Below are 16,679 nucleotides of genomic sequence, written 5' to 3'. Positions count from 1 at the left end.
GCCCAGAGGGACATTCATGGGTTTAGAAAACAACTTAGAAAAATTCTAATCTTCATCATGAGCTGAACTGAACACTCTTCATCTCTTTTCAAAGTATATCAAGTTCAACAGGATCGTGCTTCTTAATACATAACAGAAACTCCGTTTTATTGCCAATCATTAATAAACCCATATTTTTCCCACCCTCATATATGCTACCAAAAGGTATATATTTTTAACTAACTCACTAACTAAAACTCTCAATATCAAAAGAATGGTCATCTTTTGGTGTCTTGGTATCAAGTCAGCCAACAACAAAGAATAACCATGGAGCTATGGACGTTAACGCACAGACACCTGCGCAGTTCTTCCACCTGGAGCTGTGTTACTAGAGCACTTTGTGATGATCTGACTAAATGAGTCCTTCCCTGTGGGTTGACAGAAAATAAAAACCGCATTGTGGAAAGTGTTCCATTGTTCTGAGAAGCAAATACCAAGGACTAAAGACCCTTGCAGAAAATAGTAAGCACAGAAAATCTAAGTGTCCTTCTCCCTTAAGTGACTTCCAGTCTATTTTTGTGTCTTATCTTTGTTTTGGCATCAGCACTGCTTATTTCACTTTGTTTTTAAAACCCACAGTAGCAGTAGTTCCTATCTAGGGAAGCCATTTAAAAACTCTTCCTTCATACAACTGGATGTATGCAGTGAGGCGCCTTTTCCATCCGCTCTCTGGCCAGCAGCTTAGAGCTTTCCTGCACCAGCTGCTACTTCCCCTTGCCCGGGGGAACTGGGTGTTTTCCACAGAGCACTCTGGGCACGATCCCATGATACCAGACCATTGGCCGAGGTGCCACAGGCAGCCGGGTACAGCCATTCAGCTTCCCACCACCCACTTTCCAAGCAGAAAAGGACAGAATGGGCACATCCCACCACCAGCCACTCTGCCAAGTGCTCACTGGCCCTGACGCCACGAGCTCGCTGAGCAGAACCTGCAGCATCTTTCACTGGGAGAATCTGAAACTTAGAAAATGTGAGACTGAAGCACTGGTCTAGGACAGGACCACAAACACACCAGCACAGCTCCGTCCTGGGCTAGTACGGGAAGCTGCAGGGGGGACTGGGTGTCACTCAGGAGAGTAGAGACACGAGAGTACAACCCACTGCCTTCCCTGGCCACCCACTGTCGCCTGCTGACACAACAATTTGAGATTTACTTATTGATACTGTCGCAAATGCACAGGTCCACACTAAGTGCATTATGTAAATTGTTACTAATTCTCACTTTTACAAGTAAGGGAACAAATAGTCAAGACATTTAAATGTTTCAACTAAGGCCTAATAGTTATAAAGTAAAAATCACAACTAGGACTTTTCTGGCTCCAATGTCTGCCGCCCTTGACGGTTTCCGCAAGGCATCCTGCTAACGTTGCAAATCCCCTGGATATAAAACAGTTGTGCCGTGCAGTTCCAGGATACGTGGACAGAAGTCACTTACATAAAATATTTCAATTATTGGAAAATTTCAGAGAATGCATCTAGGTCTAACACTGAAAAACCATTCAGCCAAATGCCTTCCTATACACAAACACGGGCAGAAGCACAGGAATGGCAGTGAGGAAGCCCCGCCCCCAGACACAAGAGCTCCAACCGTTTTCTGGGCCAGCTCGTCTGTCAGCTGCTCATTGGCTCTGGTCTTGTCCTCCACCTCCTGGGACTTCTGGTCGTAATTGACAGCCAGCTCCTCCAGGGCCTGGAGAACTTCTTTCACCTCATCCTTGGCTGCCTCATTTTCAATCTGGAGACGCGTCAGCTCCTCTTGGATCTTCTCGTAGTCTCTTCTTGTGGAAGCTAGAAGCTGGGGACATGAGATGGCATGGAACTGTGAACCTAATGATCGGATGTTTGTGTTCTGTTTCCTATCTAAAATAAAGTGGTTTTAAAAAACAGATACAAGAAAACAAATTGGAAAAGCTCAGAATGACTAGAAACCCTACTGTATATCCAGATGCTAAATTTAAAAATAGCATGTTATTTCAAAAACCTGTTTCTCCTTTGTTCTTTACTCTCTCTCTTTTTTCTTCTTTTTAGTTTAAAACTGCATAGAATTAACTCAAATAATGGATTATACATCAAAAATCACACTTTGTAGATGACTGTCTATTCCACATGTTTAAAAAAAGTATGGGGGCAAATGATTTCTGAAGACGATAATACTACTTACATGACTTTTTAATATTATCGTTATTTCACATTGTAAACTGGTCAATTTCAGAGTCAACCAGAATAAAAGAGTAGGCATCAAGTTTCCCTTATATTCATCACGGGTGCACAGAAGCATATACCCCAAATATTAACACAAGCTAAAAGTGAGTGACTGGGCACACAGATGCTTTCGTTATCTTGGTGTCCATTACATTTTCTGATTTTCCTATAATGAACAGATACTGCCTTGATGCCACAGAAAAAGACAAATATTAAGGGTTTTTTTAAACTGTAACAGAAAGGAAAGTTTACCACAGGCAATTGTACCAAGTCGAAAGTGGAAAGGACAGAACGGGAAGAAGAGGGCGGGAAACACTAAGCAAATGGAAGGCTCGGCCATAGTTAAGAGGCAAATCAATTAAATGGCGTTCATCTCACTGCAAAGGCATACAGGATCTCCCTGCCGAGGGAGGTATTTGGGCAGTGGGCCTAGTCCTTGTCCCGGAGAGATGAAGGCGAATGAAGAGGAAAAGGAAGGAAATGGTTATTTAAAAGGTTATGTCTATGGGAGGGCTGGGGGTGAGGACAGGAGCCCAAGCCACCTGCTACAATTGCAGTGCATGATCCAATCCATAGCAGTTTTGCAACAAAGCAGAAAGCACCCTAAAGCACAAAAGAGAAAAAAATACGTTTGATAGATTGTCTGCCTTTTCTTTGCTTTGGCTCCTGTTTGTAAAATACTCGGCAAAATGCAATGCAATAAAGACCCTTACAGGAGAACTGAGTGCCATCAGGGAGACTGAAAACAATTTGCCTGCTTTTTATTGTATTACATATACATGAACGGAGCCCTTGGACCCCTTTCCTCTCTGCTTTCCCTTCTTCTACCTTCTAATTTTCGTGTGTCTGTTTTTCCTGCAAGACAGCACGAGGACATGGTGCATACCCAACACCTGAGCCGGCGGGTCTGCAGCACTGAAAAAGGCCAAAGTGGCAGAGAACAGGAGTGCAAGCACTGGGTGTGAGGAAGCACAGCCACGGTGGTGCAACCACCGGCTCCTCCGTCTCGTCTCTGCAAACGCTGAGTGTAGCAACCAGCTAGGCACTCGCAAAATCCCAAGGCTCTACACAGGGTCACACGTTTATTTTCTAAATTCAGGCCAAGTCCGCTTTTAACAGGCATTGAAAAGAAATCTATCGAGAAATTTCCACATGATTCAGTGATTTTGAAAAGATTCTTTGCAAATTAAATTTCTGGGACAAACATCAGCAACAGAGAGTAATAAAAGAACTTTGTAAAAAAAATTTATTACAAACTTTACCTCATCCTGATCCAACATCTGCTGCTTTAGCTTTTCAGCCAGCTGGCTCTGCTGGTTAATTTCATCATCCTGAAATGAAACATCATGTTTAATTCTTTTTGGTTAGTTATGTCATTTTAGATATTCTTGTTTCCTAAGATTGTCAGACACCAGGATGCCAGCTGAGAGCTTCCCAATAAAATGAAGAGAGTGGTGTGGTGCTTCCCTACGTAGGAAAGCTTGGTTTGGGGATCCTGATTTTGTTAAAACATCTCTCACCCACCTTTGTCCGCAGATGAATCATCTGGGCACTCTGGAAAATATAATGTCCTACACATTCAACTCAGTCCCTGCTCCTCCAGAAATCAGAGATCCAGGGCTTGGGAACCGAGAGGAACCTCTGAGACCTCTCTCCCAAATGTGAACACTGAATTCCTAGCTCAAAAAATGAGGCAATTTCTAACCATCTGCGCTGCAATACATTCATGCCCCAAATCCTGTCAGACACATCAGTGACCAGGAATGCTGGCACGTGATACGTAGGAGAGACCAGTATTTCTACTTCAAACCTCTTACTTAGATTGGAAGAACGCTTGCTAGAGAATTAATCTTTGCCATGAGCAGACCTCCCACTTGACCAGAGGTTAGTTTTCTTAACCAGTTTGAAGGGAAAACAACAACAAAAAACTCAAGGAAGCTGGGGGTAGAGCAACGCTAGTCCTTACTGCCATTGATGTCCACGGGCACATGCCTCTCCTCTCCCTCACTTTCTGACACTAGGCGCTGCCGCCACAAAGCCAAGCCGCCAGCCTCTCACTGCCCACAGAAGCATCTCTGCCTCTCCCTCGACACGTCCACCCCGCACGCGCAAAGCAGCCGGCGGACGACACTCAGCTGCATGAGGCTCAGTGTTCGCGACAAATATTCTCATGAGTTCAAAGGCACATCTGAAGCACAGTCTGTGGGAACGGCAAGTTACCTGCACAGGTGCCTCTCTCCCTTACAAGCAGCAGAGAACCCTATCTGATGACACTTCTAGGGTCCAAACCCCAAGTGGACTCAGATTCAGTTCAGTATTGTGGGGGCCCTCTTTGTGCCAGGCACTGCCCAGCTGATTTCATCAGCAGCCCATTTAAAAAAAGAAAAGGAAAGGACAGGGAAAAGGAGAGAAAGGAAAAGAATAGAGAAGAAAAGAAAAAAAAAGTAAACCCTACACCGTGCTTCCCACCTTTTCTGGTGGTGAGCTGAGGGCTAATTCAAGGCCCAGTTAGCAAACCTTACTAGCAAAACCTCAGTTTCCCACGGGATACTCCCCAGTCTGTCTGTCAGGTCTGTGCGCACGTTTAATCAGATTGACTCGGCGTCACAACTACTGCTGTTCACGGAGCAAGAAAATCCAAAAATCAGTACAAGATCTGTATCTCCTTTTCCGTTGTGCAGCACATCTTTTGGGCTTAATTCTGTCCTTAAGGACATGCTTTTTCTACTGAACATTCTACTTCGATGTTTCTTTAATCATTAAGTTTGACACAGGGTATCAAACTCATTTTCACCGGGGGCCACATCTGCCTCGAGGGTGCCTTCAAAGGGCCGAAGGTAATGTTAGGACTGTAGAAATGTAACTGCTCCTTAACAGTTAATCGAGAGCTCGGCGCTGCCGCCGGGTAGAAACACGGTGCCGGGACGGATAAAACAAGGTGGAGGGCCAGACTCGGCCCGCGGGCCTTGTGGTTGCCACCTGTGCTTTAATCGTTCCCAAAATACTCATGACCTTCCTCCCCAAATCAGATTTCTGGCAGGAAAATTAGGGAAATTACAGGAAAGTGAAACCACCAAAAATGTACATCCACAACTAGGAGACTATTTTGTAGGACTTATTTTCTCTTCTACTTTGTAAACTTAGAACGTCGGCTACCAGGAACAACTTTGTGTTACGTTTCTCAGCACATAAATATTAAACAACTTAACATAAAAGACTCAAGGAGCTTATCTTCCCTTATCATCAGGAGTCGCCATCTTCCCTTGGGACATATACGCAACAGTTACATGGGACATAAAGCACAAGAGAAGACAAATGGTGGAACAAGCACTTTGTTCTTATCCTGCGTTCATTTCAAAGCCTGAAGACGCGGGCTTCCGCCCTGACAGGTGTTGAGGGGGATGATGCAACGATTGTTGCAGTAACAGTGAGAAACCAAGGGCCCCGGCCCCATCTGGGAAGCATGAAGAACAGGGATTGCATTATAAGGACGTAAATCACTGCACCAGAGACACTTCCCAAACTACACTTACCCTTTATTAAGGCAACTGCTCTAAGGAAATTACAATAGTCTATTGTAATTTTTAAAACTTTTTCAAAAAACTTTCAGAATAAGATGTGCTATTGTCTCCATTATTCAAGTACATCTCGTACACCATGTTTACACATGCTCACTCTGATGCTGTTAAGATCTAGTCCACGCATAACAGACTTTATAGCCCTTTTCAGAAAATACTCTTGTACTTGAATTGTCTTGTCCACGAAATAGGTGTTGTCCACAGGTCGCTGGTCACCTTTAATTATAAAAATGTTTTGTTGCATGATAATCAGTGAAGTAAAGTTCAACTTGTATTTCTACTTACACTTAATTCCTTCTCATATACTCTCTCCAGCAGAGCAGTAGTACCGGAGAGGTGAGGGGGCATAAGAGAAACAGTGCCAACACTAGCCTGCTCATCTTATAACCCTGCCTTCAGCCTACCTGATACCACGCATGATGTGGCTTCTCCCTTCAGCAAACAGAAGGGGAGAAGAGAGAGAGAAAGGAACTAGTATTTGTGAAGCACTGGCTATGCACTAGCAACTTTTACTCCCCGCTGCACACTTCTGAAGTAACAGACGGGAGCCCCATGCTGCAGATGAGAGAGCGCCTTCGGCAGGGCAGGTCACCAGCACAGGTCTCAGCGTGTCAAGTCACAGACCTGGCTCTCAAGTGTGTGGTTTTCCATCACGCAGCGCTGCCTTGGGAGAGTACCTGCCCTTAGACCCCCTGAGGGGCAGCACGGAGGGACAGAGGGGGCGGCTGGGAAGAAACTATGCAGCCTTTCTCCCACCACATTCTGCACAGGTTTGTCCAGCAGGGCTGACAAGCTCCTCATTTGAAGGTTGAGGTGAGAATGGGGTGAGCCCTGGCCCGGGAGTCAGAAGCTGTGTAACTCACTGCAGCTTGGCCACCTACAGGCGACATGAACTCGGGTGAATCACATAAACAACCCGGCTAGTTTCTCATCCAGACCTAGGTACCATGTTCCAACTCATTTATTCTCAAAAGTTTCAAACCGCCTACAGCATCAGAAGCACGAAGTACCTTCTAAAAGCCTTAAGAGGAGGGCAAATAAGAATGACAGCCGACAAGGCAGGACACAGGGAAGGTTGCTGAGGTCAAACCACTAGCTTGGGTGCCCATCTAACGCTGAGGCTCTGGGCTCAGCCCTTTCCCAGGTCTCTCGGCATCACCCTGTGGTGGGCCACAAATGCTCACCTCGGAATATGTACGTGTAGGGTTTTCAAGGCATAAGCTGAAGGGAAATGAATGATAAGACAGAAAATGTCCTGGGCTGGTCATTAGGAGGCAGACACTGTGGGTCAGCTCTGCCATCTACCAAACGAATGCCCCCAGGGCATGACATTGCATTACTCCGAGCTCGCTCCTCATTATCTCCTTTGGTCAGCTGGATTCAAAACTCTGAAGTCTTTTTCAAATCCACGAAAATGCCTCATGCCGCAAAGGTAAATCACCCCAATTCCAACTGCAGCAGGTGTCTATGCGTAGAGAAAAGACTGTAGAACCAGGTTCTCACCCCTCATCTAAAATTCTCTGAGGATTATTAAAAATGAAACCAAAAATTCTAAAATGAGACAAAAATTACAGTATGTTTAAATAATAGCATTTCTTTGGAGAAATGAAGAAATTGCCTATACTGGTGACTTATTATTGATCTCCTTTTTACTCTGAGGATTGGTGTAAAAGACCTGGGTGGAAATGGAAGGGGAACAGTAGGTCAAGTGCCTCAAGGACAACTAACCCAGCTCTAACCCAAGTGAACAGCTTATGAAATATGTCACCAAAAGGGCAGGGTGACCCCAATTTACCACTGTGGTTATAGCGCTAACTCCCAGAGTCTCGAACTGAAAGCAGAACAAGCTTCCTGAAGACGCCCAAGCCACAATTCCCTTGGAAAGGTGCAACCAGACTCTGAGCTTTACTCAGAAGAGAGGCCAGGAAGATTAATGGCAACGTAACGTAACAGAGCTGTTTCGTCCAAGCCAGAGGTGTCCCTGGGCACTCTGAGCGGAAGCACAGCAGAAAAAGATTAAATCAGACTAAAAATATCAGCAACCTTGATGAAATGAAGTGAAAGGATTTAGAATATTCCAAGGGCAGCATGCCAAGATCTCGTGAAACTTCAATTTCATTTCCTGTGCCTCTGGGATTCCTAACCTGACCTGCAACAGGGATGAATGAATGATACACAATGTTCTCCGTGCCTCTTTTCCTCTATTCCAATTTGTGCATTGACGTGAGTATTTGAGTCCCAGAAGTTTGCCATAAAAAACAGACTCCCTAATCAGCATGTTCAAACTACTTCATTCAAGAGTGTGCCCCCGAAAACAGCTTTCCCGATAAGGTAGAGGAGCTCAGATCTCACCCCACTGTGATGGGTCCCTCATCCCAGGACGTCAGAGCTACCTGATTAACGCACTCACTGGGGTTTGGGGAGTCCCCACCCCTGTCTCTGCAGCTGGGACTGCCGTTGGGAGTGGCACAGAGGTGAGAAATAGGCCCAGGGAGGAAAAGAAGGGAGAATGAAACAAAGATCATGCACACTCCCACCCCTGGTCCCCCACTCTCACGCAGTGATCAGCCCCAGTTCAATTTCAAGAAGTGAAGACTGCCTGCCCAGGCCAGCACGCCACTCTTCCAGTCAAATCTGCATGAAAGTTCCATCCCACGGGAGTCAAGTTCCCTCACTCTGCCCAATCGAGAACTCTGCCCAGCCGAGAGCTAGGGTAGAATTAGGAAGAAGAATTAAACAGCAGTCTGCAGCCCTACGTCAGCGGCATAGAGCTCGAAGCTGCTTCTGGTCGACAGTTCCGGGACCTGCCACTTTTAGTGTTTGTATACCAGGGTAAGGACTATAATCTCTGGCTACAGACCTTATCGTCCAGCAGTCTGTAGAGACTGGAGAACTCCTCGTCATACTTCTCCTTCTCCTCTGCGGAGATGCCGGCCACAACAGGAGCAATATTGTCGATGATGGGGGTGTTATCACAGGGCTCCAGGGTCTTCTGGTCCTTAGCGCTGACTTGTTCATCCTCAGGCACAGCTTCTCCTGGAACACACAGCCGAAAGGAGTTGGGGATTGACGAAATTCAGCACGTAACCCTCCAGGAAGAGTTCCAAAAATAGTCGCTCCCATGAAAAATACAGAGAGGAGACATTAAAGAGCTGTTGTAGAGAGTTGTGGTTTGTGTTCTTTCTATTTGACAAGAAAGCTCACAGGTAATTGATGAAACTGGTTCTATCAACCACACAAGCTCTTAACTAAGCCAACTTGTAGCACAACTCAGCATTTTGCCTGCATACACTTTCCTTTTGAGGAACATGCTGGGGCTTTACTAGAATTGTATTCTCTCTAGTGACTGATTCAAAGAGAAACAGACCTCTGAGGCATCCTAATTACCAATTAATTAGGTTACTATTTCATTAATAGAAACAGCCACATCAAGGAACAAATTTGCCATTGTTTAACAGAACACCGTAGGGCCCACATCCTCTGGATTCGAGCTCTCTGAATCCCAAGCAGGAAGCCAGGGAGGCATGGAGCCATGGAGCCAGGAATTCTGACCGACAGCGCACAGACCCACACGTCACTCTCAACCGCCCTCTCCTGCAGGGAGTCGGAACTAATTGGCTCTGCTGGAGAGTTCAAACAGAATAATTCCCTGTGATGTCGGGCCGTCCCAGCAAAGGAAACGCAGCCAGCCTAGAATATCATGCAGAGACGTCGCACACGACTTCTCGTTCTGCAGAACAGCGATGCCGAGCTGTTCGAAAGGCGCATTATTACCAAGTCTGACCAGGCCAACTGAGGAAAAGGGTAACGTTCTCAAGCTGGCCAATGACTATCCCCCACAAGAAAATCACCTGGCCAAGACAGGCTGCCTAAAAAGGACTCTATGGAAACCATGTGGCCCAGCTGAGCCTCTCAAGTATCTTCTTGGAAAGCAAACCAGAACCTAACATACCTTCCCCACCGCAGTGTTCACCAGCAACTTCACACTCCGTGTGCTACGATCAGTGAGCGTTTGCAGGTTCCAGGCTTCGCTCCACTTAGCCCACAAAATGCATTTTGTGGAAATTTCCCAGGAAAACTGCTCTGAGTCAGAGGGAAGTTCTCAAACAAAGAAGCAAAAACATCAACAAAACCCAAAGGACTGAGACCCCAACCCTCGGCCTCATTACCAGCACACACCATGCCTCACAGAACCCGGCCGAACGCTGTCTGTACTCATCTCAGTGTACACAGAACCACGTGTGAGGGCTTCGCTCCGCGGCTTCAGATTCCATTATCGAACCTGGTCGTCACAGACTGCCTCCACGTCAAGTAAAATTAACACCCAGTGACTTCACTTTTGTATCACGGTTCCGTGTCACACAGAAAGTTGAAGCAAAACCTGGAATACACTGTTACTGTGCTGAATATAAAACTGAGCGAACACTTTTTCCTTCTAAAGCTCAACTAGACTGTACTGTACTCAAACTCTTTTCTAAAATTACTGACCTGAAACAAACCAAAACATCAGAGTAGCCTCTGAACTGAACCTGAACCGAATCAATATTCCATTCGGTTTCCCTTCCCGATTTAAAACATCTATCAGTAACCTCAGTGTGCAGACTGCATGCCACCCAGTTAAAGGAGTTACGTTCTCCGCAGTCTGCTAGATCCCTGGGCCATAAGAGCAATGCCATGTTCTAGTTTGTAAGGACGGTTTTTTTGGTTTAAAAATATATATACATGTATCACACATATATACACATGCACATCTTCTTATCGCGGAGCGCACACTGAAACTTGGAATTCCTCCTTCGTCCCCACCTCCCGGCTCTGCTCCTTCTCCAGACAAACGCACCACTGACACTTTGGCAAATGCCCTTTCCCTGCTCGGTCACAGCCACATGTCCAGTGCTTCAGTCCTAATGTATGAAACTTGTGAGCACAGCCACCCAGCGCAGTAGGAACTTGATCTTCCCGTTTAAGATGACGGTGAAATTCTTAACTGGGCTAGACCATCACCCAGCCAGAACGTGGTCACGCTGTCTGTAGGCCAACTCACCCCAAGTCCAGAGGTGAGATGCAAACACACCGGGAACCCCTGTATTCTCGGGTTCGAAATGGCCAGAGCGGCAGCGACATATCGGGAGGCTGGTGTGAGCTAAGAAGCTGCCCAGTGCGCGTTTCAGTTCACCCGTGCAGGCAGGAAGCAGGGGTGAAACCCCATACACCCGGTGGCAGGGGACCTGCTCCCTTCTCCCACTGAGGAACTACAGCAGCACCAAGTGCCGAGGCCGTCCCAGACTAGGGAGGTGAATGAGCCAGCCAAGGCTGGCACGGGGCACGGACTGCCCAAGCATTTCCGGTGCTGTGGCGGGACCTGAGCCACCCGGTCCTTCCACAGATCGAGTTAGTCACAAACCCACCGCCTGCTTAACCTCTTGCTTTGCTTTTGATAAGGGAGAGAAAATAATAATGCCTTTGTTGTAAAGATTAATTAAAATGGCAAATGTAAAAAACACAAAAGGTGTTACTGTTTAAAGTCCATCTCTTAACCCCTCCTCTCCCTGACAAATTGTCAACTTTTTTCAGGCTTTGTAGATAAATTACTTTTAGTTATTCTGCAAGTAGTTTTCTGGGGCCTTCACAATACCTTTGTGGTTAGAGTTCATTTTCAAAAATGAAACACAAGATAGCTATGCAAGCCCCTCTCAGGTTTACTTTTATTAAGACAATATTTGAAACCTACGGCAGACTTTGTTTCTCCTGAAGAATGCTCTGAGTCAAAGCATCGACATGTCCCCCCGCAAGCTACCTCTAGACAACGAGCTCTTCCCAGTCTATATTCTAAAGGTCAGGCAGTCGGGATAATTTTTTGCAGCTGCCGTTCAGGCCGAGAAGAACAAAGCAGCAACACGCAGGAACAAAAGCAGCAGGCGCCCATGGGAGCGCGCAGCCCCTGCCCGGAGAGGAACCAAGGAACCGAGGGCTGGCTCTCCCCAGCACCGCTGCCCTTCAAAGGACAAGAAAATGACTTCCAGGAGCGTCCCTGGTAACTACGCCGTCCGGCTCCCAAACACGTCTGGGGATTGTAAATTCCCAACACCATGCACGACCTGACACCAGGCAATCTGTCTCCATGGCAATCTCGCCACTTTAATCGAGAATATTTCCCGCACTGCAGACTGAATCTCTTGAGAAGCCCCCACGAGGTGATTACGGAATAACTGATTGTAACAAGGAAGACAGCTGCAAACAAACCCGGAGACATAATGCCCTAAAACCTGGGTATGAGGGAACAGAAAAGGATTACCAAATGAAGACGAGCATGTATTTTTATTCGCCTTCTTTGCATTAGAAGCAAATTTCTCCCAGTTTAGCCCCTAGGCTTCATACCTGCTGTCTATAAGGAAAGAGCTTAGAATATGGTAAAGCATCTGATTTTCTAGAATGAACGCTTCCCCTCCCCTCTAACTAGAAACCTTCCCTTCTTTAAATCAGGATTCTGGCATTTCCCATTGTCAGTTGTATTACCTTTAAGGTGTAAAAAGATTTGTGTGTACAGAGGAGCATTCACTTGGAGCACACCTACAAGGTTTGCAGAGCATTTTAATTATAAAATGAAAACCCTCAGAGGGCATAAATAACATTTCTACAAAAAGTAGAAATCTGTCAATGGCAATAAACAAGAATGACAGACTAATCAAAAATTCTCGTTAGGGGTATTAGTTAAAAACTCTCAAACAGGCTTTTCGGTTTTGTGTTTATTCAAAAAAAAAAAAAAAAAGAGAGAGAGAGAACACCATTAGACCGCCAGTAATTCATTAAAATTTCACACATGAAATAGCAACGAGCTAGTTATCCTTTTCATAAGTTGAGTCCCCCCGCCCTCTGGAGGACCTAGAAGGGTAATTGCATTCTCCCTGCAACTCCAGGGCTCAGATTTGCTGGTCACTCACAGCTTCCACCAGAAACCACAGCAAATCTGGCAAAGGGGGTGCTTTCTTTTAATACCAATTAAACAGGCCCAGTGGCAGACCTAATGGTAGGTAATTTCTATATCAAAGAAACTGAAAGGAAATCTTTAAGTTGCCAGATGGGTAAGAGCAGCTGGCTACAAGATGTCATTACATAAATGTGAGGTTAAAAAAAAAATCATTCCTTTATGGGATTATTTTGCACACAAATAGCATCTTTCACCCCAGTTCCTAAAAATATTGCAAGCAGCTTAAGACATTCTCTAATCCCTTCTAGAGTAATTTTCTAGTAAACTGGTTACCCAGTGCTCTGCACCCTCTTTAAATTCCTGACTTCTTGAATAGGCCATAACATTCTCCTAGCAGTCAGGATTTCTATCAGTGTTTGGCTGTGCTCTCAAAAGAATCAAGAGAGCCTCACAAATTAGCTCTCTCAAACGAAATGCTAACTTCCGAGCATCTATTGCAGTGATTGTGAATCGGGGGAGGGGGGTGGCATCTTCTACATATTTAATGCTAAAGGAGCAAATCGAGTTCCAACCCCGGAGGCCGCACAGCTTCACAGAGCCCCAGTCAAACCCAAGGTTACAGATTTAGCTCATTAGGGAACCAAGCCTGCTGGCCTGGCAGGTTTTAAATCTGGAGAACAAATCTGCTGGAGAGATTGCCGATTTTTCCATGCTTCCTCTGCCTGTGATGAAATAGTTTTTTTGCATGACTTCAACAGATGGGGTACATCTACATCTACACTGTTACTGAGTATTGTATTTTATCCGAGATGCTGCAGTTATGCCACATTGTCGGGTCATTTCTCTGCCCACTTTACACTGGGATATTCAGGGCCTCCTTTTCTGATGTACGCCCCTAAGTTATCATTTTTCAAAGGGCAAAACTCAAAGATGTATCAGAGAAGAGCGCTTGTGTGAAAGCGCCCTTGGCAGCAACAGGGAAGTGTGGGCCCACCCCACCCCCTGAGCACCACGGCCCCAGTCCTTCACCCACCCCCCCACCCCCCGTCGTCCGCGTGGTCTTCTGGACGGACTGGGGGGAGCGAGCCACAATTCACTCTGAACCCAACTGCCTCAACCTATCCCCATTTCTGGGGTTGCTCGAGTCCTTTCCACACATACGATCAACAAGCAACAGAACTGGAAAGAAAATCTCATTTCTGACAACTGCCCACTGTATCTATCTGTCCTTAAGCCAGTAGGCTGAACGAATTTCCATGAGGCTAAAGTTGCCAACAGAGTCTTCAGATTTGAGAGAAGAGTGCCACTAGATTTCAGCCCACAAGATGTCACTAGCAGATAGTGGAGGGCATGTGTTGTTTTTCAGCCCCACTCTCTCAAAAGCACCCCAACTTCCTTGGGAGGAATTAGCACCCCCCAATGACGGCGGTCGGGGACAGACAACACATCAGGTCCTGTCCTTCCCCAGGGAAAGCACAGCGCCCAGCGCAGATCTCCCTTCTCCCTCGGGCCCCTGGGTCTCAGACACAACACAATAGGAGGACGAGACACACGTGTAGGGCACTCACTCCAGGTGTGCCCCTTCGTGAGCCCTGTCGATTTTCCCCGCTGCCTGTGTCTCTGAAGCAGCCCCAGCTTCACGGTCTGACACTGGGCCCCGGCTCTTTTGTTTCTGGGAGTCATCCTAGCCTCCTAATGCCTTCTCTTTCTGTTTAAGCCAGACAGGGTCAATTCCTGTCGCTTGCAACCCAGGGACCCTCAGTGGCACCGTGGGGAATAAAACAAGGAGAGTGAGTGGCTCTGTTCATTCCTTCTTTATAGAAGCAAGGAGCGGCCTCCCCTTAAGCCACATGCACACGCCCTGAGCTGTCCTGCCTCAATGGCAAGGGCAGAAATGAATTAAGGCTTGGTGTAGTGCGCACATTATGAATCACAGTCCATATTCTGAGGATGCACATTCTCCTCTGTCCAGAGGAGAAAACTGCCAGGCTTGCGTTCTGAAGTAGCCCATTAGGCTACGAGGGGCTGAAGAGGGTATGGGGGGACAGCCTACAGGCGTGTAACAGGGATAGCATTTCACAGCTTTTGACTGGCTTTGTACAGGGCATGCTCTCTCCTGTGGCACAGGCTCGTTACTGCTAACTGTATCAGGCATACCTCCCTTCACGCCTTTACACTACCTGCCTGCACCCGATGTGCTGTTGAGGCATATTACTTTACCTTTCCTTCTCCTTTGTGCTCCTACCTCATTCTATAGCAAAAGCACAAGCACGCACGCACCCACACACTTTTTTTCCTGCTACACTCCATCTCTCTTACTTTCCCACAGCTGGAGAACAGCACGGCAGCCAAACTCTTAAATTGTAAACACACCATGCAGGGAAAGAAATCTGTTTCCCAGGGAAGAGCCCACGCTATTGATGAGGCTCTTTTAACGTGTTCAGACCACAATGTGGAAATGTCAATGCCCAGGAATCACTGAGGTGAACTAAGCAGCTGCCTCCTACAGGTTTAGAACCAATGTGCGTGTCAAATTTCAAAAAAACGTTGGAACTCCCCTGTCTCTTTGGTTCTAGTGGAAGGCACTCCACCTATCAAAACCCCAGTTCTCTAGTGGACACACACCAGCATGCTTTCCTGACTACGAGGAATCAGAACTGATACACAGGGACACTGCTGAGGTCCCTTCTTCTCGCATGTGGTCCCACCTAACTGGCTTAAACAAACCACTAGGACAAAATGCAGGCTGCACAGACAACGGACAGAGAATGCACTTTGGGGTCAAGCTCCCTCTGTTCAGGTCCCAGCTCTACCAAGGACAGAGTCATCTCAAGAGAGTCATCTAACCTGTCAAAACTACCTGAGGATTAAACACCCAGCCTAAGAACAGAACAGAAAGCCTGGGCTTTTTGCTACATGTGTGATGTCTAGTTAATCCTTGAAATAGACCGTCACTCACTGCTGGTCAAGGGACTACTCCACCAACTTGAAATTCATATCACTACAGTCAGTTTTCTACATTCAAGAACTTTGGCTTCCAGCCCTGGCTAGCGTGGCTCAGTGGACTGAGTGCCAGCCTAAGAACCAAAGGGTTGCAGGTTTGATTCCCAGTCAGGGCACATGCCTGGGTTGTGGGCCAGGTCCCCAGTAGGGGGTGTGTGAGAGGCACCCACACATGGATGGTTCTCTCCTCTCTTCTCCTTTTCCTCTCTCTCTAAAAATAAAATAAATAAAATCTTAAAAAAAAAAAAAGAACAACTTTGGCTTCCAGAAAAATCACCTTTAAAATGCATATGTTAGCTTGGAAGGAAAGGAGAGCTCTGCGGATCAGCCTTCTCCTATCAGTCACTCAGTGACTACATGGTAACAGGAGGTGAGTGTCTCCCTCTTCTCTTCTTCTCTGTTCTCTCGCTATAGTCCACAGAGACCTCACGCCTACCCATGCCTAAGATTTCTCCCTCTAGTTCAGGTAGCTCCTCTACTCTCCGGAACCTCAGACTTAACTTCTTATTTGATACTTCTACCTGGAATGCTCCACAGGTAACCCAGAGTCCTCTATGCATCTCCCTTGTCTCCAGTCTGGTTCTTCTCTGGTGCTCCCTTTCCCAGTGCATGGTTCTGCCCTCCACCTAACTCAGCAAGCCAGAAACCTGACACACTCTTTCCCTAGAGCCAACTCTTCACCAAACCCTGCGACTTCATCTCCCAAAGACCTCTCTTTCAGACGCCCTGTCCTTCAAGTCAGCTACTGAAGCCTCACCCCTGGCTGACCACCCTAGCTCCTGGCCCTCCTCCAACCCTCTCCAGTCCCTTCTCCAACACAATCAATGCATCTTCAAACATGCAAATCTGACCATATAATCTGGAGCTTAATATCCTTGAATGGCTTCTCACTGCTTCCAAAATAATGACCGAAACCCTGAACAAGGACTGCA

At 46.6% G+C, this 16,679-nt stretch overlaps 1 protein-coding gene across 1 annotated transcript in view; it reads right to left on the bottom strand.

Moving 5' to 3' along the window:
* Window positions 1–16,679, bottom strand: part of KIF5C (kinesin family member 5C) — a 148,139-nt gene that overhangs the window by 41,714 nt on the left and 89,746 nt on the right. Inside the window, exons 12-14 of the mRNA XM_024569709.4 lie at window positions 8,680–8,855; window positions 3,504–3,572; window positions 1,628–1,834 (exon numbers count right to left, since the gene is read on the bottom strand). Coding sequence (XP_024425477.2) covers window positions 1,628–1,834; window positions 3,504–3,572; window positions 8,680–8,855 — 452 coding nt within the window. The remainder of the gene's footprint in view (window positions 1–1,627; window positions 1,835–3,503; window positions 3,573–8,679; window positions 8,856–16,679) is intronic.

The sequence above is a fragment of the Desmodus rotundus genome, chromosome 2 (genome assembly GCF_022682495.2).
Source record: "Desmodus rotundus isolate HL8 chromosome 2, HLdesRot8A.1, whole genome shotgun sequence".
Classification (NCBI taxonomy): domain Eukaryota; kingdom Metazoa; phylum Chordata; class Mammalia; order Chiroptera; family Phyllostomidae; genus Desmodus; species Desmodus rotundus.
This window is presented reverse-complemented; position numbering and strand designations above follow the sequence as displayed.